General features: G+C 45.5%; 2 protein-coding genes across 2 annotated transcripts; one reads left to right on the top strand and one right to left on the bottom strand.

The window, feature by feature from the left end:
* The first annotated feature begins 366 nt into the window (after positions 1-366).
* ccdc78 (coiled-coil domain containing 78) lies at positions 367-5,825 on the top strand. The gene is made up of 14 exons (XM_062378746.1): positions 367-438; positions 944-1,075; positions 1,171-1,257; positions 1,616-1,972; positions 2,582-2,632; positions 2,768-2,856; positions 3,135-3,213; positions 3,764-3,889; positions 3,972-4,168; positions 4,340-4,514; positions 5,089-5,132; positions 5,232-5,313; positions 5,415-5,515; positions 5,738-5,825. Exons 1-14 carry the CDS (start codon positions 367-369, stop codon positions 5,823-5,825), a joined length of 1,680 nt encoding a protein of 559 aa, XP_062234730.1.
* Positions 5,826-16,451: 10,626 nt separating this feature from the next.
* metrn (meteorin, glial cell differentiation regulator) lies at positions 16,452-21,437 on the bottom strand. Its single transcript, XM_062378650.1, has 4 exons — positions 21,122-21,437; positions 20,036-20,469; positions 18,434-18,493; positions 16,452-18,037 (listed from the first exon to the last, which is right to left on the bottom strand). The coding sequence occupies exons 1-4, from the start codon at positions 21,226-21,228 to the stop codon at positions 17,724-17,726; spliced, it is 915 nt and encodes a 304-aa protein (XP_062234634.1). The 5' UTR covers positions 21,229-21,437; the 3' UTR covers positions 16,452-17,723.
* Positions 21,438-21,666: the final 229 nt, after the last annotated feature.

Here is a 21,666-nt window from a genome sequence, read left to right on the forward strand (position 1 = left end):
TCATTTAACACAAGAAAAGCTGATAATGGGCCTTGGAAAAAATCACATCTAAACTTTAACACAGCAGTCACAGTTTCCTACACAGTCTGTATTGTTGTGATACAGCGGAGGACAACAGTGTAAACTAAGTTTGTAACTGTCAACATTTTGAGTCCTCAACAGGATTAGTTTAGTGTGACGCTGGTAGGGAAAGAAGATGGTTTGTACTGTAGCATTTTGCGGTGCTGTTGTTTCAATAAATAAACTGTAATGTTTGGTATGAAATGAAGTACGAAGGCAGACCAGCTTTGTTTGTGTCTTTGAGACCATGGCAACATACTGTTGGTGGATACAGTGAGGGCCACCGGCAGCACACACTGAATAAAGATGGCCACTCAGGACCAGCAGCCTAATTCAAAAGAACTTCAGGAGAGACTTCAATCTCTGACCGAAGAAAATGTGAGTAAAATCTGTAGTCTTCATGATGTGCACTTTTTACTTCTGAAATTCTAGCCACATAGTTTGTTTCGTGGAGTAATTCGAACTCTTGAGCGTTTATAAGCAGGATATAAACATGTAATAAATGGCCTCTGACAATAGCTGTAGGCAGACGTAAGTTTAAATGTTTGTATTTGTCAAAAACTGTAACGCCACCTGTAGGCTGCTAGAGGTGGAGGCTGCTGTATAAACCAACAAGACTATAGATACAGATAAGAAGACACAGCACTTAAACACAGCTACAATATTATAATATGTCTTTATATGAAATCGTTAACATTTTGTTTGGAAATACTCCAAGCTCAATATTTAAATAAAATAAATAAATAAAATATCCTGTTATAAACTATTTATCGCTTCATATACTGCTTAGACATGCTTAATAGATGGCTTAAAGTAAACTGAATTAAGATGGGCACTGATTTTTAAAGGGGGAATGCACCATTATCACTTCACCTCCTTTCAGTTCCAGCTACGTGAGAAGAATGAACGCCTCTTTGCCAAAGTGGGCTACCTGGAGAGCAGACTGGGCCACCTGGCTGCCTCCAACACAGACCTGTCCTGCAGGCTGGTCCGGAGTGAAGAGGAAAAACTGAAGGTAGAGAACCCGAACTATGTATTCTGCATTAACTAAAGCCTCAATGTTCGGTAAAGCGCCGGAGGGATCTGACTTCCCTCATATCGTTCTTTCAGATATCGAAGGAGCTGGTGGAGGAAAAGATTCAGACCAACAGGATGAGAGAGCGATTTGAGGAGGAGGTGTTTGAACTGAAAAACAAGGTGAGAGTTCGTTTAAAGTGTAGAAGTGAATTCAAAAGTGGGTGAACTGAGAGAATACACCGATCATGATTGAGTCTCAGCTGTCAATCACGATATTTCACCCTGTTTCTAGAGTATCATCCAGGAAATTAAAACCAAACTAGCAAGAAGAATTATCACTTCAGTGTTAAGACGTACCTAAAATGACAGAAACCCTCTTTATTTTCATTTTATTTGATTGTTTAATACCTATACTGCAGCCAGCCTCCAGGGGGCGATTGAGAACACTTTGGCTTCACTATTGGGGAGTCGTAATGTCAGCCATCTTTGATACAGTCTATGGTTAACGCCTCTGCTGCTGTTTCTTTGCCGTCTTTAGATATTGAACCAAAACAGTGTGACAACAGACCTGGAGCTGCAGCGAGACAAACTGTCCAGGGGACTTCAGTCGGCCGAGGCTCGTCTGACGGCCGGAGAGAGAAGCGGACGAGACCTGACGGAGGACTTCGCCGCTCTGAGGAAGAGCTACCAGGTTCTGGCCCAGGCCCACGACAAAGAGCTGACCCAGGGCGAGGAGCTGAGTGCGGAGCTGCTGGCTCTGGCCCAGGCCCAGGACGCCCTCCGCAGGCAGCTGGAGGAGCAGCAGCGGAGTGTCACGACCAGCACCCAGGGGCTCCATGGAGAGCTGGACAGGGTGCGGGCCTTGATCAGCCGCATGTCACAGAACAGAGTCAAGGTGAGACAGTGGACTGGTTGAGTTGATGGTGTCCAACAGTTCAGGTGGGATCTCTCCCACTTGGCTTCACCTATTCTACCATTACCGACAATAACTCCTCCATTTCGTTTTGTCATTGCGGCTCCTTTCAGCTCTATCAGACATTTTCTAATTTACAAATACTTTAAACATTGACGCACATTTCCACTGTGTTACAAACAGTTTATTTTATTCAATGTTATAAATATTGTGATTTTGCTGATGCATTCAGTTAAACGTTGTATGTATTTTACTCCTGTCCGCCCTGGGAGAGGGATCCTCACATGCATGTCTCTCTGAAGTTTCTACAGCTTTTAATTCTCCTGTTAATAGGGTTTTATTTTGGAGTTTATACTCAGTCTTGATGAGGGTAAAGTAAAGGAGATGTCACACCTTGTTAAGAACTATGAGACACATTGTGATTTGTGAATATGGGCCATACAAATACGATTTGATTGGGCTTTTATTATGACGAGGTCTGTTTTATTATGAGGAGCTCTTTTAGCTTTGACACATTTCGGGATTACCAGGGAAAAACGTCCTAATGCTTTCTTATGTCAAATCTCCAATTCTATATAATTTCCTTAACAGACTGAGGATTTGGCAGCGTTGGACAAGGAACAAAAAACTATGAAAGAAACTGTGAGTATTTCAGTATAAAAGTCACTATGCTTACTCTTGGTCAACCGTGACCAGCTCCACATGTTTTTCACGTACCAGTACCTAACCACAGTCTCAGTAACTGCTTCTCCCTGTTATTTCTGTGTTGTCACGTAGCTTCTAGGAAACCAGGATGAAATGAAAGAGATGCTGGAGAAGCTGAGGGACGCTTACATGGAGCAGCAGAGGAGCCTGGAGGAGAAACTGTGAGGACCCACCGATGTTTGTCATTTACTCGTGCACAAGCGTAATTAAGAGGAAACATCCTCATCTTTCATGTTTCCCGTCATCAAACAGCCAAACACATGTTGGGATGGGCATGTCCCACATGCCTCTGTTCTGCGGTCCCCTCTTTGATTTCTTGTTTTGAGCTGTGGTTCGATTCCCTGTGTGTGATGTGGTCTCTCTGCTCCCTCCTGTGATGTGGCCGTCTGTTGCATCGGTCGCCCGCTCTCTTGTGGTCACGCCTGTGTCTGGTCATCAGGGCGGCCTTGAGCAAAGAGCACCAGGAGAGCAGGGGGGTGATCCGTGACAGCCGGGTGAAACTGTCTGAGCAGAATGCGGTGAGCATGAACGGTCCCAGAATCTGACTGACAGGACGCCGGTAAAGCTGCTGCAGATACTATCACTCACTATGTTTACATGGACACAAATATTCTGATATCAAGACAACAATCTGAATAAGTCACTGCCCCCCCGGTGGTAAATGATGCAGGACAATTACTTCACTTATCCTTTCATACGGTAAATCACTGAAAATCTGCTTAACTCACAGGTCATACTCGGAAAAAGCAAGAATTAAATTAAAAGTATTGTAACCTTTGTCACATTATATAGTTAGTACATGTTTTAATCGCTAATATCCTATCAAAGTTACTTACCTTGACGTCATAATCAGACTATGCTCTGTAACATGTAAACAGGAATACTAATGGAATAGTAGAAAGTCATGTACAAATTGTAATCAGGTAAATAATCCTAATATTGCTGTCTGTAGACACTGTTCAACGTTTAGCTTCTAAATGACTCTTAATATTAATTTCAATAGGAGGTTAAAACGATAAAAATGTGTTCAAATTCAAATGTCTGTATAACTTCCCCCCCCCCCCCCAGGCCCTGATGTGCTCTCAGAGCCAAGCGAAGGAGGCAGAAGAAGAAAACTCAAAGCTGCAGCTTCAGGTCAAAGAGTTGAACGAGGAGTTCAGGTCACGGCTGGTGTGCTATGTGCAGGACTTGGCGGTGAGCAGTGAACACAACATGGCGACCGGACAAGTCCCAGGACAAGTCCTCCATCTTACTGTATCATTCGTCCTGAATCCAGGACTACATTGATGGACTCGGAGATTGGAAACCTTCCTCAGAGGGAACTAAGATGAGGGTGTTTGTAGAAAACCTGCTGCAGGATGTGCGTTCCTCCTACAGGGCCAGAGAGGAGCAGCTGGCCTCTGCTGCTCGCTCCTATAAGAAGAGGCTGCAGAAGGTCACTAAGACCCATCATGCCCTGCTCATCGCATACAGGTAACACGCAGTCTGTGTGTTTGTCAACAATTAGTAACGAATAAGTATCAGTTACATCGGTAAAAACCTATAGAAGGATCCATTTATCGTTGGTTTTGGTCTTTTTATGAGATTTGTTGACACTACGAAAACACAGTCGAAATCACCCGACTCTGTCGATTTTGCTTTTAGGGTTCAGAGGGAGCAGGTGTTGACCAAACCAGAGTGCGGACTTGACCCCGGACTTCCAGAGGCCAGCTTCAGCCTGGAGCTCTCTGAGCTGAGGCAGGAATCAGAGAGCGAGCTGCAGCATGTCCGTCAGGACAAGGCGAGGCTGGAGGCTCGGCTGCAGGCGGCCCTGGAGCAGGTAGAGAGGAGAGAAAGATGGCTGCTTTGAAGTGGATCGATGTGCTTTTGTTTTGTCTGGTGAATGTTTGTATTTGGGTCTGTGGGGATTCTTCTTTGTGTCCTATTACAAAGGCAAAGAGCGAGTGGTGTACTGTCATTCAGAAACATAAGGGATTATTGTTGTAGAGGTGGATTTCAGCTCCTGTTACAGAATTAAAGGATGTTATATTTGTTGATGTTAAATATTCACTTTATTTTACGTTTGCTTTTAAAGAATTTTCATTTTCAGTTAACACAAGGTCAACAGTACAAGGAACTGTGTTTGACAAGAGGACAGGACAGCAGGCCAATGTTAAAACAAATATATATAAAAGCATTGAGTAAGAAGAGAGAGAGAAAAAACTAATTTAAATAAAATAAAATAAAATAGATCGCATTATAACGCAAAGCAGAAGACCAAATTCAATTTAATATACATAATGCAAATTGCAGAGAAGGTTCTCAAGCAAGAAAAATATGGATTGGTACAGATTCAGTTTATTAGTTTAAATTTCTGTGTTTGTGATGATTCACTCTCACTATCCTGTTTCCAGGTGGCTGCCCTGAAGATGCCTGCTCAGAATTCTAGCTGTCCAGAGTGAGTTTCAGTTTTTTTATTTTAGCAAATGACAAAAATAAAAAAGATCAGCTGCGGGGTGTGTACTTACAAAAAATATTAAATGTGTAACTTAAACAGGCCGGTAAAAGTGGAGCAGACATGTAAGGAACCCTGGACGGGCGTGAGGACACAGCTAAAGGAGATCACAGACTCTACGCTGGTAAACAAAACTTACAGCGATTAAAATAGCTGATTTCAGACATTGTAAAAATAAATAAAATCTTACAACCTTTTATATGATAAAGCTTTTGTCTCTGACAGGTGAGCTTTGAGAAGGAGCGAGCTCTTCTCATCACCAGAGCGACAGTTGCAGAGGCGCAGGTGTCCGAGTTGCAGGATTACGTCGACAACCACCTGGGCAGGTCAGGAGATCACTGACAGGGATAGTTCACGGAAAAATTGTATTGATTCATCATCTACTCACCACTGTGCCAACAGTGGTTGGAGTCCACAAAACACTTTAGTAGTTTCAGAGGTGAACCAGTTTCCACCCCTCCATTGGCATAGTGGAAAGTAGATAATGAGTGAATGTGTAATGTTTTAATTTATAAGAGCGTGGTACTGAACATTGATGCAACCTGCAGGTATAAAGAGGAGATCACACATCTCCGCAGACTGCATGGCAAACAGGAGGGGGGGCGATCCCAGAGTGCTAATTCATCCCTCCACTAAGGAAACTGGAAGTCCATTCTTCAGATAATTCAGATTGCACAGGTTTAAGTTGTAAATCTAACATCTATATCATCTGTACTTTTAAACATGTATTCCCCTGATATCACATAAATCAAAAGCAGTTTCACTAATTCTGTTTCCATAGATATAGATCTGGATAACCTGTTTTAAGTGTCTAAACATGGTGCGCGACTCCCTGCTGCGTTCACACCCCATCACTAGGTGGTGCTGCTCATTCTGCTGCTTTTCTCCATGAAAGGCCCCGAAAGAAATCCGGCCTTGAGAAAAAAATGCCTGGAATGTTTGTAAAGCTTATGTCAATTTCACGAGCTCGGGAGAAGAAAGCGCGGTGACAGCGAGGGGTCACCCTGGTGAGAATAATGTCATTACATGTTACCCAGACACGTACACGCCTGTGAATGCTCTCCCCATCAATGCCTTGCTGAGAACCGTGGCGCACAGCAAGCCAGGCTTTTTACTGAGGGAGGGTTCATATTTATAACCTTCAGTGTTTGTGTGAATAGGCAACTATTTCCTTTAAATCCCTTTAACAGGGAAAGGATTTTTTATTTTAATGCCGTGTTTTGGTTGCATGGTTTCAAGCTACGGCCAACAGCTGATATAATTTTAAAAATTTAAAGGACTTTTAAATGTGGCATTATTTAAAAAAAGTTTCAGAGTCTAAGAAAGTTTGAGTCAAAGTTAGGTCGAAAGCAGAAGTAGTCGGGGGAATGATGGGAAAAGTAGAGGAGATGGAGAGGGTCATAGGCATGTCACCCCAATCCCCTTTTCATGGGGCACGCCAGCCATTGGGAGGGGGGAGGGGGGGTAACAGGGGTGTGAAAGTCTGAGAGGAATGGGAAGTGGGATTTTGTAAGTAATGCATTACACTCCCAGGGCCCTGGGAAAAGGGGTGGGGGGGCTGTTCGGCTTGGGCACCGTGCCAACATAGTCACAGTGCCAAAGCGCTGGGTGCTGGGGACCACTCCTCTCACCGGCGGATCTGTGGGAAAATTAAAAACCAGGTTGTTCTCTGCTGCCGCGCCAAACAAACACAAGAGGAAAGAGGTGATGTGGCTGCAGAGGCCTCTGCAAACCAAATGAAATCAAACAAATAGGAGACATTTTCAATTAAAAAAGTAATAGAAGTTTGTCTGAAGCGCAACTGGTCTCCAAGGCAACGTGCCAAGTATTTTTTTTTTCACAATTTCTGAAGAATTTGACTCCTTGGACTGTGACCAGCTATTTATTGAATACAATATGCACTCACTATTATGGTGAAAATAATACCCACAATAAAGAGTAGAGTAATATATCTGAATTATGTTGCAGGGATGGTTACAGATCTTACTCATATATTCTGGAAATAGCCAAAAATTAAATGTGTTCAAAAAGAGACTTGAAAAAAAGGTTTGGGTGTAGATGTTGATTAAGATTCAAACACATACATACTGGGTTAAAGTTTTGTTATAGAATTGATAATGTGATGGATATAAATCATGATGTGAATTGTCCAATGCATTGAATGTCTGTGTTATTTTTATATGTCTCAGATGTGAGAAGAGCCCCCAGCAGGATTATATCCTTCATGTAATTAGCAGTTTGTTTTTCATGAGTCTGCTCGGTTCAAACCAGTTTATCAACTTGTCTGTTCCCGTCCCACTGAGAGTGGAGAACTGTTTTTTCTACCACTGGCACACAACCTACTAAAATAAACGCACAGACATAAAATCTGATTTACTCCCAACCAAACCTGGACCGACAGACTCACACATCACTGTTTGACACCAGAGTGTGTTTGTTTTCACCATTACTACCAGATTGAATTTTTCAATAACTCATGTCATGAATAAGTTTCCTTCTGCTCCTTTTTACTTAAATACTGTTTGTACAACCACAGAATCCTGTGTAAGAGTTTTGTGTCATTGTTCTTTATTTCTATCTGGAAGATGGCACATTAATATCAAATACTACAATGATGTTGCTATGAAATGGTTTTCATGTGATGTACACAACAATTCAAACTTCATCGACGTTTCCCCTGATCATAAGTAAACATTTTATTCTAAGGGAGTGTTTATTTCAGGAGTAGTTCATTCTTCCTCTCATATTGTACAGATGTAGTTCAGCAGGACATTAGCATTCTGGTTCATGTGAACTCATCAGTTCTGCTGATCCTCAAGACCATGACCTCATCACCATTACAACTGTGTGTAAACTTGCTTGTTCAGTTTCTCCGCTCTCGTCTGTTTTGTTGTCACTTTCGGGCCCAGATTTTTTTTTGTGAGCGGTGAGGGGCTGGATGAATGTGTCGTTCTGCGGATGGGAAGCAGGGTGGACCGGTGAGGAGGAAGTACCTCACATGGTCCGCGATGGGCCGCTCGTCAAGAGGCCCTTTGTTTTAGGAGGTTAATGCCTAATTGATACAGGCTTAATGAGAACGGGCCTGTGTGCGCAGAGTGGGTGAGCCGGGGGCTGGGCGGCCCTGTCGTAATTGGAATGGACAAGCCTTGTGTGGAGGAGTGCACGGGGAGAGGATTTATGGGAACACAAGGAGAGGAGAGAGAAAGAGAGCGACAGAGAGGGAGCGAGAGAGTGGGAACCAGGAAGAAAAGGTGACAGGGAGTGGGAGGAATGTGGAGGCAGTGGGAGAGGAATCCGATGTGGTCGTCAGGGTATTGCAAGATCGTGCGAAAAAAAAGAACTGACAATGGAAAAGTGAGCAAAGAGTGTAACCAGGACGTTCCCATGCATGTGTGCTGAATGCTCCTCCCACGGCACTAATATGTGTTGAGATACTTTTTCAACTTGCTGCATCTAGTATGAAATATATGCTCCATGCTCTATGTTTTTTAGTGTTCTATATTAATTAACTAAAGTAAAAATGGCAACACTAACTGTCTGCAACTCTCTGCTGCACAAGACACCTGTCTGTTCTTTTCTGACGAGCTGTCTTTTCACCCCCTCTCTCAGTCTGACAGCCTCAGACTATTCATGCAAGAGTCCCCAGCTACCCTTCCAGACAAGCTTTCAGCACAGAGGCTGGAGAGGCATTAGGAGGGAGGAGGGTCGGGGCGGCGGAGGCGAGCTCAGAAAACCTTGAAGAATCAGGCCTGAAAGCTGTGGAGACTGTGGGTGGCTGTCGAGAAGGGGAGAAGGGGAATGAAAAGAAAGAATAAAAAAAATAAAGGGGATCAGCGTGCATAATTATGAAGATGAGAGGGGGAAACAATGAAAAAAATAGAATCTTGGGGATGAGGGTTGCTAAAAAGTAAAAAAATTAAAAGTGATAGAAAATTGAGCTTGGAGAATATAGGGTGAGAAAAGAGGGGAGGAAGAGTAACAGTAAGGGAGAGAAGGACAGGGGAGGGAGGCAGCGTGATGAACAGGACTGAGTGGAAATGAGGCTGAGAGGGAGCGAGAGTGAAGGAGAGAGGGACAGACCCTCTGCTTTCCCACACTCGGCCGGTTCCCACAGTGGACCCGGCTAATCCCTGTCTTAATTGGGGGAGAATTCCAGCGCACATGTTCCCCCATGGAATGAGCGAATAGACTGAGCGACAGGGAGAGGAGAGCAGAGGGAGCTTCTGACACATCAGACAGAGCCCGGCGGCCGGGCCTCACGCACCGTGCGCCAGTGCACTTTGTCAGAACATAAACACGCAGCACGACTGTCAGCATGTCTGATGCATAGATGGCCTCCTGAGTTCCTCTTTCACCAGACCCAGCCTGAGAAGTGCCCTCAGCAGACACTCAGTCACATTCCACCGAGACCAGAGTTCTGTTTGCAACTGGAAGGTTTCATCTCATTCACAATGAAAAAGTGAAAAAGAACTCTATAAAACACTACAAGACTGATAAAGGCTCAGTTATCCTAAATTTAAAAAAATACTTTTTGAAAGCCTATTAGCTTAGGTCTTAAACTATATCAGCTGAATAGTTTTTTCTTTATGGTGCTTAAAGCATAAAAAATGACATTTAAATGCATTTTACCTGAAATATGTTGCTTTAAAATCTGTTGACAGATCTTTTGTAATGTTGACATTCTGAATGATACTGTTATTCTGATTTATTTGAAGCATCTGAGTGAATTCCACATTGAGGTCGCAGCAGCAGCTGAGGTGGGCATTTCAAAAAGCTCAGCACTATAACTTGAACTAACTCCACCACGGATAAATAATAAAATATTGTTGTGACTGCAACTGTAACTGCTCTCTGGGTATCTTGGTTTTTCAATTATCTAATTCCCAACTGGCCAAAGACAGAGACATACGTCATATCAGGGTATTTCATTGTAACTTATAACTTTAATCTGATTTTAGTCAAGGTGCGTGATAAATTGTTTTTATACATTATATTGTTATTCATCTTGAAGCTCTGTAGAACATGGAGAGTTGTGTGATTTACTCCCTGTTTTCAGACCTATTAAGTCAATGACTGAATAGATCAAACGAGTTGTTCAAAGTAATTCTGGGAAATGTAGGAAGACCATCAAATATGTAGAGATTTGACAAAATGATAAACATTAACAACTGGCACTCAGTATATACTTGTATTTACTTTATCTATTCTTGTTACATAGGCTGTATTAGTGGTTTTTGTGTCTCCTAATCTGATTTTAACGTTTGGTTTTACTTAATCATTCATGTTTATTTACTATAGATATTGTAAGTTGTCATTGGCAATGGTATCATGTGATCAAGTCCCAACTGTCCCCGTATAAAACCACATTTTGATTTGGACCTAAAGAGACGTATCTTTCTTTTCATACTAACAAATGAATCTCTGCAAAAGTTTCTTAATGAACGTGGCACAGACTATGATCACGTCTTCACATATTTTGCTGCACAGTGCACCGGGAGTATCTGTTGAAAAATATTGGCCTGAAGCTGCAAGCTGAGGGAGAAACATGTGAGGAGATACTAGCAACCTAACAAAACCACCCTGAGTGGCAGTTTCGTTCCTGCCTCCCTCTTTCCTTAATAAACATCTCGGAACAATGAGCGCAGTGCAAAATGTCTCTGAGGAGGAAACTTGACACAACCTCTCTGAGGAGAAAGATAACAGGCAAAAGGAAGAAAAGAACAAACCATGTCGAGGAGGGGAGGCCGGGCCGGGCCTCAGTCCTGCAGGATTAGATCTGAGACACGGAGAGGTGGGTGGTAGGTAGTGAGGGAAGAACTGAAGTTTCTCCCCTTTGTGCAGACGATCAGACGGGTTTTGCGAGTAAACCATAATCCTGCTGGTTAATTGGCAGGCTCGGAGAACCTCTCCCAAAAACAATTCTACTTCCTAGTAAGACTCAGGCTGGGGTTTAGTACCTAGAGGGATGACATCACCACAGGAGGAACAGAACTGTGTCGGAGGAGGAGGATGAAGAGATGAGGATCGAGGCACTGGAGGAATTGTAGGGCAATGCAAGATACCCATTGAGATATTCAGGTCTCAGGTCTTTTAGCGTGTGCACTCGGCTGCTGCGAGGGTTCCCCCACTCTGTTCTCTGCTGTGGTGGGATGAGATGGTGGTAGTGGGAGCTGTGGCAGAAAACAAACTGAAAAACACCAACATTTACTTCTATGGAGGCTTGATGAATGTACATCTTATCTTATCTTATCTCATCTGGCCGGATCTAAGCTTATATATCTTAAAACACTACCGCAGTCCCAGTCCTAAGCATGCCTGTTTGTCCTGTGGTGTTGCCAGTTTCAGCTTTTCTTTAGCTGTGGTGAGTAAAGACCTGCAGCGGGACTCAAAACCCATTGTTGTTGTGAACGTGCCCTTGTCACGTCACTTAGTCTGATGAGTCCCAGTTGCCTCTTTATTCCAACTTTATTAATACTCGACACTGCACTTCCTTGGGCCCTTAACAATACACATGTGTGAAGCCGACATGAACAGTTCTTGAGATATTTGAGCCACAAACCGACAGACAGAGGTTTCTTTACTTGTTAGAACGATTAACGAATACAGTATTTCAACATTTAGCCAAAACTTTGTGCATCGATGGTTGGTTGGTTTGTCACTTTAAACCATTCTGAACTATCAGAACAACTCATGAATGAATTATGATCAAACTTTGGTCGAGATCCACAGAATGAATCCTGCTCTCTCTGACAATCGCCGGACTTTTTCCTATTCACGTCCATGTGAGTCTCGGTGAATGTCCCTAAGTAGCCTTCTCACAGGGTTTTTTTGTGGTTGTACCCCCTGCGGGCGACGTCAGCCCCGGGACACGCCGAGGAGCTGGCAGCTGTACCGAGCTCAACCCGAGGGGTAGCGGCAGCGGGCCTTCGTTTCGAGGGGGTCGCAATTCATTCCCTCTGTCTGTCCTGACAATACTTTTTTTGGCGGGAAGGCACCGAAGACGCTTGTTTGACCCAACTTGAGTTTCTTTGCGGGGACCCCCTCCCTGAGAAAAAGTGTCGCCCGCCTGCACACTCATGCACCATGTCCACCCTGTCTTGATTGATTTTCAGTGCGCATTTTGGAGGGGATTACAGCCATCTGCAGGCTCTTGAGGAACAAAGGGTGCTCGGCGCTCTCCTCCCCTCACTACTTCAGAGGGATAACATGGCCAGATAAACATGCTCTCGCCCCACTCCACGCTTGTTCTCTATTCTGCCTTGACCTCTCAACCCACCCAAACTGCCCACTCCACTTTATGGCTGACCACGGTTGTTTCTCTCCCTGGCCCCTGAATGGCGATCGCTCCCGACGGTCCGTGCACCACAGAAAGTTTGGGCTTTGCACGACTTGCGACCCCGAGGAGGGTCAGGTAGCAGCGAGGCATGGAGCGTGTGATTTGACTGGCATTTCCCTGGCACAGCGGGTTGTGGTGCGTTCTCAAACCTGAACACTCGCTTTCCATTTGGGAATCATCCGAATCGCCAGCTGTGCGAGGCTGTTATGGGAACCAGAGATTGTCAGCTGGGTGAGTGGGATGCAACAGGGTGGTGGTGAACGTCATGCTGCCTGTCAGCTGGTGCTGAGCTGATGGAGCGGCAGCAGGATGCGCAGCCACTGACATTTGGTAGCAGGGAGTTGGATTACCAGCTTTTGTTTATGGGGGAAATAAACCCTGATGAAATGCACAGCTGTTTCTCCATCACTTCTCACTGCTTATATGTGTAGAAGCTGCAGAGGAATTCCCTCTTATTGCCTTTTCCCTCTGTGGCACTTATATGGAGCCAAATACACAAGAGCCACTGAAAGATATGTTAGAAAACACATAGAGCTGTTCAGATAAAGTTTGGATATTTCACAGGAACCTTGGGTCAGAAACCTGCATTGGCAATTTTGCACCCGCCTGCACCCGCAAAGCTCTGTACTGGACCCGACCCGATTATCTCTGAGACAGATCCAGACCCTCCTGTTAACATATGACCCGACCCTTCACCTGGGAACAAACACATGCTACATACACAGTCACTCACATCCAGTGGGTCATCATGGCCTCCTTGTCCCCCTGTTGTGATGGTTGAGTTGTGTTCCTGCGAAAGTGTCTGTCAATTGTAGCTTGTGGCTATCAAACACAAACACACTGTGGAAAAGGGGGGGTCGTGGGCTTTCACAATAAAATCAAATCCTTGCAGTCGACTCAGTCTTCATGAAAGCTGATTTAGATTAAAATTCCTGCACGATCATTTCAATTTCTGATTTCTCCCCAAAACTTTTTTGAAGGTTACCTGTCGCCTCAGTGCAGAACTCTATACAGTAGTTCAGTATGTTCGGTCCTGACGTGTCTGAGGGGCAATCAGATAACTAATTATCAAGCACACAGTGTAAAACATTATTCTCTCTCAGTCACCAGAGAGGAACAAGATTTCTGGAAATTAAAAGCATGAGAAAAGCTTCTGCGATTCAGTCATTCAGAGGCTTCAAGTATCTTCTGGCACAAGGTGAGAGATTTGAGATGAGGGTCAAGTGTGTGTCAGAGCCTCACAACCACTGTTGTTGGTCCCACAACAGAGCAGCACCCAGCAGCTGTGGACCAGGATGTGGGAACGTTCCCATGATGCACCCCATGAAAAGAGAGATCCAGTCGAGAGAGTGGGAGAGAGTTGGAGAGAGTGGGAGAGATTGGGAGAGAGTGGGAGAGAGTGGGAGAGAAATCCGACCACAGAACAGGTTTAAACAATTACGTTTACAGGATGTCAACAGTTTATAAAACAACGTTAATGGATGTTCTCGACTTGGTCAACAGTTACCTAAGCAGCTGTTGTTGGTGGAAACTTAACCTCCTTGGCAGAAGAAACGACTTCCCACAATTGAAACTGTTTACCAGAAGCAGTGCAGTCAGGCTCACCATTAAACCCATGACGCAGCACTGATGCAGAATTTGCAGTTGTTACCGGGTTAAATGACATAAAAGGAGAAAAATAAACAAGAAAATATAAAGATTCTTAGTTTTCCCTGTGTTTTCCCTGCTCTGCGTGCTGCTGTTGCATCTTCACGAGGACAAACTAAGGAAGGTGGTGAGTTAGTTAGATCATTTTATTTACAGAAAAAACTTTATAACCCTCTTCTTGACAAAAGGGCAGATCAGCCCCTCACATGTGCATATTGGATAACAGGGAGATTTGCTGCTGCTGTAAAATCAGGGCCTGCGTGCTGTAGGTGGGGTTTTGTTGCGCCGGACTACAGGGGAGTGTCCAGTAGCTCTTTGCCCCTGCGTGCGCTCTCATCTTTGGAGCTTTGTCTCTGGCTGCTTCCCCTCAAACTCCCCCAGGGAGCGACTGAAGTCCACAACCGGCGACTCTGTCCCATCGCTTTGGATTCCACTTTCCTGAGTGTTTCCCGCTTTGCTGCAGCCGAACCTCACCTCTCAGCCGCACAGCGGGACAGAATAAAGAGCGGAGTGGGGTGGAGGGGTGGAGGGGTCCGAGAAGGAGTTTATTGTGTGTCCAGCTCTCTGTAACAACCACAATGAAAACCCCTCAGTGTTAAGGGAGTGCATGCTTCATAACCTGTGTGCAGCATAATCGGTCGATGGAACTCATCACAATAATGTGTTTTCAGCTCCTTAAACAAACATTCTATACGGAAAAAGTTATTTAAAACTTTTCTGTGTTCCCAAAGCTTGGATTTGGATTGTTAGTACAATCAAAAAGTCATAATTGTAATAGCTTTTATTCAGCTTGTGCAGAATCAAACTGTGCCACTGTGTCATTGGGGCCACACAGACATTACTACTGCAGTTTCCCAGGGTTCATGCTGGGGTCACAGAGAAGTGACAACAATTCAGGAAGCCGAGCTTTCTCTAAATGTCACATGATGTATTGGCCGAGGGAGTATAATTTGAGTGCTCTTTGTTTTGGCTTATCAGGCCTGCAGCAGTAACCTCAGATGGACTGGAAGGGAGGAGTGGGCCCGATGAGTGTGTGTGTGCAGGGTCCAGCGGCTCGGGGCCCCCCAACTCCGGGGACATTTCAAAGGAGCACTGAGGCAGTGAATAGCCAGGGAGGTTGGAGGTTCGCTCACACGAGCTAGTGATGCAGTGGCAAAACCAGCGTTGGGGTTTCTATGGGAGAAAGCTGCATGGCCAGACATGGGAAGCATGTCGAGCTTTTGTGATTCTTTTTCCATTTAACCCCAAACTTCTTGTTAATTCCCCCAGCTGCTCTTTTTCAAATGGATTTACTGCGTGTAGTAAATCTGAGATCGCGCCGAGGTGCTTTGCAGTACATGTTGTGCAGAACTTTTTAAGATGGAGAAACAGGTGGTGAGTTTATCATTCAGACATGAATTCCAGAGAGTGTCTGCATCATTGGGTCTGGACGTTTTTTCCGAAGTTTGCCTTTCACATATTAGGGAACGCACCAGGAGATTGTTTCAGCAATGACAGGAACATGTCTGGAACATTCAGGTGAGGGGTTGTGCCTTGGTTGAGCATGCAGGTCGAAGGTCATGACGTATGCTGTGGAAATCACAGTTTCTTTAAAGTCCATCAACACTGGTGTCGGACCTAAACTCTTGCTGTCGCATTGCTTTAATAATAATCGCAAATTACTTCTGATAATTTCTGTAGATTATCTGATGCGTATGTCTATGGTGTAGATGAAATCCAAGTCTAAGCAGGAAACAAAAGTTTGCTCCAGGCTGCAGGCGTGCGGCCTGAATTGAGGGGAAAACAGATCTGGGTTGATTGTGTCCTCGCTCACACGTGGTCAGGACAAAGTGAGCGACTGTGTGGCACCTCAGCCCAGCCGCGTCCGCCACGCCGCTCCCTTAATCGCAATTTATTGCTTCCTGAATCCTGCAAATGGGAGCTGAGGACAACAGAATTCCAGACTCTGTTTTCTACCTCCTTCCCCGTCCGAATGCCCTCAGGGTCCTAAACACTCCTTAAATCTCTCCGCCGTTAAGGCCCCCTCGCTTTCTCCGGCGTCTCCAATTGTTCCTGGCTTTCAGGCGTCTGATTCATGAGCACTTGAAGAGACTTATGTCTGAGAAAAGTTTACCGTGGTCGAAACCTTTGGAGCCACATACTCCAATGTAGATGAAAGAGTGTGATGCGTTAGGGGAGAGGAAAAAAGGGCATGAAATGAGCCTGTTGAGTTAAAAGTTCAAAGTGAATAAATGTGAAGCTTTAAGAAGAAATTCAAAAACATCCGGAAACGTCAGGCGTGTTTTCTCACGTAATATTTTTAATAACACAGACAAACATAAAAATAATCCACAATTCGGAAACAAAGTTTTTTTTCCAAAGGCATTATTCGTGCCGTTGTTTCTAGAATTTCTTATAAACATATTTACATTCACATTTATATTCACATAAATTCACATGACAAAAAATGACAAACAGTAAAATGGCAGTGTACGCTCTTAAGACATAACGCTTCAGCTCATCGTGGTCATTTGGTATGAGCCCCTTCCTCGTGTTGACATAGTGCACATCAGATATGAAATTGTTTAAAAGAAGTTATATAAATGCAAAGTGAGCCTTGGGTAGAAATAAGTCTTTCCACTGAGATTATTTGAGTCTTTCTTGCACATGACATCAGATTTGTCTTCTAAAAGGCAGTTGTTGGATCGTTTTCAAACAGGAGAGAGCAGCGAACACCGCCTCCTCCCTTCAGAGACAAAATCTCTGAGTTGGCCAGAAAAAATGCAAAGTGCACATGGAGCTGTGGAACCTGGTCAGGTCGCCTCGGCCGCGTGTCACTCGTGTACGTGCTCACATCGTCTGTACATATATTATATTCTCAATCGCTCCCCTATGCTACATATAGTTGCTTCTCTTATTTGGTTTTCAGTGCTTGCAGCATCACACTTTCCAGATCATTCCCTTTCATTATTCAGTGCAAATATTCTCTTAACATTAACTTTTTTTTATTATAATCTCCTTAATAATAGTAACACTGAGAATGACCCCATTGGAGGGGGAGTAATAAAAAAAAACACATCACTGTCCTGCGATTGGACGTTTTCTGAACTGCGGTAAAAAGGCATATTGAAACTGTAGACCGCAGCCTGCGCTGCATCCTCACCAGGATCTCAACTACAAGGCAGGATACTTTCTGTCAAACTTCTCATAAATGTTCCTGAGTTTCTGAGCAATGAGTCTGACGAGGGCCTGAATTAAGACTTTCTCTGAAGCGGCATCACTGTTCGTACAACTTTCCAATGCCAAATGCTTATAATCTCCATTTCCCACCATGTCACAGCCCCGATGGGTCTTCTGGACCTGGTGACTGTGTATTGCACTGAAATGGTGTTTGAAAAGTCCATTTCGCTCCTCAGCCCTTTGGGAATACCCGGCGGTGGCTCCGGGGGCAACGCCGGCAAACGGTCCCGCGCTGTGGCTTCCTCCCGAAACGTGGAACAGGGCTGACTTTGGCCTGGCTTCGAGTCCAGCATGGTTCTGTGTCATAGACAAGCTACCACACGAGGCTGCACTCAGTCTACATCCAGTTCACAGGGTATTTGCTGGGCTGCTTTGGCTATGGTGTACGCCCGCTGGAAGTCCTTGTAGCGGGGCGCGCAGCCCAGCCAGGCCTCGCCGAAGTGGACGCGACCGGTGAAGAGGAAGCTGCCGCGTCCCGGTTTGACGCCACACTGCATCAGAGTCCTGACCTCGCCCTTGCTGGTCAGGCGACTGTTCCCGGTGAACAGGGCGTACTTCTGGCGGAACACGCGAGTGGCGCTGACCTTGATCACCGCCGCCCGCAAGTTATCATCTTCCATCACTGACCAGATGTTACCACGCACCACTGTGGATAAAAAAAAAAAACAACAATCAGGTTAGTTTCTAGTTAATTCCCGTGGTCATCTCTGACTAACGTTATCTAGAAAATGACGCATAGACCTATTACAGTCCGAGACTTGGTTTACTGTGTGATACAGACGTAAAAACTGTCCCATGGCCCGGGCCTGCTCACTAATCCCTCTAACTTTTGTTGCCAGCTGAACTTCTCCTCTCTTCCATTACAGCTCAATCAGAAGCCTGCAGATTAGTCCACTGCTCGTTCTCAGGGGAGACGCAGGGATTTCATTCGTAGATTTCATTCGCGGCTTTAGCGCGGTGACTACTTGACTTTTGGTGGTCCGGTTTAATATGTTAATCCTGTTTGTATTCGGCGTTTGGTTTGCTGTGTTCTGCAACTCACCAAAGTCACTGGTGCAAACAGCCATCAGAATCTCCGTGTTGTTGCAGGGTCTGCAGGCTTCTGGGGAGGAAACAGAAAAATCAGTTAGCGACCTCACAACACTCTGGACAACACCTATATGCTAACACTTCTACTGAGGCCGTGGAAAGCAAAGGCCGCATTTCCAGTTCACATGCACAGGAATGTGAGATGTGAATCCCGACCTCAAACTCTGCTCAACAAAGGAGGGACCAACCACAGAGTCCTAACAGGCAGCTGCTACTTTTACAGTTGGCAGAGGAGGAACCGGCAGAGTTTGAAGGTGGGAGGCTCGTCCACTGCAGACGATTTAAAGGCCAAATGAAACTTCCCCCCCTTTAAGCCTTTCAGGGTGTCTACAGTCACACCTCATCAAAGCCTTCACACGGGGGCCGAGGAGAGGGAGCGGGAGAGGACATCAAAGATTTTAAGAAGGAGCACAATCCCACTTCCCAGAAAATTCCTTAACCCCCCCTTTCACCTAAGTGCCTGATAAATCTTTCTTTTTTTTTTTTTTTTTTAAATGGAGTGCAACTTCCTGAAATTCACAGCAGGTTTTACAGATGGCCACAAAAGGATTTAAAAAAAAACCAACAACCCAGTAAAGTTCTCACTGTCTGCTGTGACTGAATTGTGGTGAGAGAGAGAAAAAAAAAAAGTCCTGGCATTTTTTAAAGTTCTCCTTGTGGTTCTTTGGAGGCCCCTCGCCCACCCCACACATTCTCCTCTTTAGTGAAAACCTCTTGATAAATGAGATTCCTTCCTCTCGAGTCCACAGCAAACCCCCTTCCAAACCTAATCACTGTGTGTGTGTGTGTGTGTGTGTGTGTGTGTGTGTGTGTGTGTGTGTGTGTGTGTGTGTGTGTGTGTGTGTGTGTGTGTGTGTGTGTGTGTGTGTGTGTGTGTGTGTGACAGAGAGATGTGGGGGGGAGTGCGCTGCCACAGACAAGTCTCCCCACAGAGAGGCAGCTCAACAAAGGAGGGGAGCATCTCAGCTGGGCAGAGGCCTCCCTGTCGCCTAGGAGACGGCAGTAATCCCAGCATACTCATGCGGCACCCATTCAAAGGGCTCTGGACTCTGGAGAAAGCCCCACATACTGAGCTTTTGTCCCCCCCCCCCCCCCCCCCCCTCCTCCCGTTCTCAGCACTCCACAGCTCCCCTTCTCCTGCTCCTAACCAGCATGCCTCATGGGGGAAAGTTTGACCACTTCCTCTCTACGTGGGCCGTGGAAAGTCCGAGCGGCCCACAGAGGCCTGCTACGAATTATGAATCATCTACAGGGAGGATTATACGGTGTATAATATAAATCGCTTGTGGTGCAAAAACTTTTAATTGGCCACACATTTTCAGGAGGGAAGAAAAGTTTGTGACCAGTTCAGTCAATTTAAAAAGTTTGGGATTTAATTTAAGTTTTATGAAATAATAGAGAAGGTAACCTACATAAATGTGACCAAAACTTATCCTGTACTTCCTTATTTCATTTTCACTGAATATTAGAAAAAAATTTCACCATGCCTCCTTAGATTTGACCCTAAGAGGCCTCACACCAACCAACATGGCTGACTCATGCACCACTGCCTCACCTTCACTGCTGATGATGTTGGTGTCCAGCGACAGCCGAGCGGTCCAGTCCCCCCTCAGCTCGTAGCGGAACGAGGCGGTCCTCCGGCTGATGTCCTGGTGGGGTGTGGCCTGCAGGTAGAGTGCCACCCTCTCCCCGGGCAACCGGCTGAAGCACCTGACCCTGGGCGGGGGTGAGGACTCCAGGCGGTCCCCCACCAGCAGCTCCAGCACTCCGTCCCTCTCCAGGTAGAGCTGGGCCCCGTGGAACTGCTCCGAGGGCTTGACGCAGGCCGTGATGAGGCCCGAGCTGCTGCCGCCGGGCCCCACCGCCACGGAGGGCAGGCGGGGCGAGAGGCTGAGGCGCAGGGCACCTTTGGGATACAGCCAGTCCAGGGTGCCCTCGGAGCAGTGGAGGGAGATCTGCTCCACGCTGCCCTGCTGCTGGGACAAACCACTGTGGGGAGGAAGGAAGATGGAGATGAGTAAAGGTCGGACTAACACCATCATCAGTGCAAACTTTGCTGAAGCACACACACAAAAACACACACACACACACTTCTTACACACAAACATCATTGCAGGATTGGCAGAACAGGTATAACTAAGATTAAAGTTATAGAGAAGTAAAAATTCAGCTTCAGGAGAACTTCAGCAGATTAGGGCCTATTCAGAGAAGGCGCCCCCTATTGGCAGGTGTGTAGAAGCACTGGCCTTTAACTTTATCTTATCTAAGTCATATTTTAATGTTTTCTGCACGTTTTTTCTCCAATGCACCATGAAGAGGCTGCAACTCACAGCCGCATGCACATTGTGTGTTTCCTGCAAGTATAACTGTTAATCCCCCAGTCTCCTGCTTGTCTGGACCCTTCCTCCCTCCTGCAGACTGCCCGCAGGCGCAGCCGCTGCACCGCGGAGCTGCGCAAACATTTTAATTGCGCGCTAATGGCAAGTCCCAACATGTTGCATGCAGACGTGCATTGTCTTTTAGAAATACACAAGCAAACAAACACACGCCTGAAGCATCCCCCAGCCTCATTTCTGCATCGTCTCCCCATTTAGCCAAATGCAAAACAAAAACCAGCACAGATGAATTTACAAATACTTGCCTTCCTCTCCAGCTGCATTGATCCTCAGAATAGTTCGAAAGAGAACCATGAAAAATGGCAAAAAGTAAAATCCAAATTGCGTTAATCCAAATCCCCACACGGCCCATTTTCAACGGCGCTGGATGCAAAGTTAAAAAAAAAAATAAAAGTCAGAGGGAGACTATTCCAATCCTCCAATCCTGTCGAGACCTAGAACAAACTTTATAAAACTACTCTTTCTCTATGTGTGGCCGGCTCCATGCTCCTGTATCCCCTCACCCTGCTGTGTGAGATCAGAGAACACCAGTGAACGGCCTCAGCTTCCCTCTCTGCTCCTCCGGGCTGCTGTGCGTCAAACAGCGCACCAGCTCCGGAGTTTATTCCCCCTAGGAAAAACTTCAGCGACCAATCAGAGCGCGGGGACATAAACTTTAAACCACTCACACGGAGGAGGGGGGGGAGGGACGCGAGACAAACCAATGTTGCCATTCACTATTGTGTTGGGCATGTCTGCTCAGAAATGACTAATTAACCTAACTCAGTATTAGAGTTTAAAGATCCGAGCC

The sequence above is a fragment of the Platichthys flesus genome, chromosome 20 (genome assembly GCF_949316205.1).
Source record: "Platichthys flesus chromosome 20, fPlaFle2.1, whole genome shotgun sequence".
Lineage (NCBI taxonomy): Eukaryota > Metazoa > Chordata > Actinopteri > Pleuronectiformes > Pleuronectidae > Platichthys > Platichthys flesus.

What these genes read in the sequence shown, in the direction of transcription:
- metrn (XM_062378650.1), bottom strand. Translation starts at nt 21,228, where the DNA reads ATGGGCCGTGTGGGGATTTGGATTAACGCAATTTGGATTTTACTTTTT. An exon ending in CAATGCAGCTGGAGAGGAAG is followed by an intron (nt 20,470 to 21,121) that starts GCAAGTATTTGT and finishes TCCTCCCCACAG; the next exon opens with TGGTTTGTCCCAGCAGCAGG. An exon ending in TGTTTGCACCAGTGACTTTG is followed by an intron (nt 18,038 to 18,433) that starts GTGAGTTGCAGA and finishes TTTTATCCACAG; the next exon opens with TGGTGCGTGGTAACATCTGG.
- ccdc78 (XM_062378746.1), top strand. Translation starts at nt 367, where the DNA reads ATGGCCACTCAGGACCAGCAGCCTAATTCAAAAGAACTTCAGGAGAGA. An exon ending in GTGAAGAGGAAAAACTGAAG is followed by an intron (nt 1,076 to 1,170) that starts GTAGAGAACCCG and finishes TCGTTCTTTCAG; the next exon opens with ATATCGAAGGAGCTGGTGGA. An exon ending in GCCCTGCTCATCGCATACAG is followed by an intron (nt 4,169 to 4,339) that starts GTAACACGCAGT and finishes TTTTGCTTTTAG; the next exon opens with GGTTCAGAGGGAGCAGGTGT.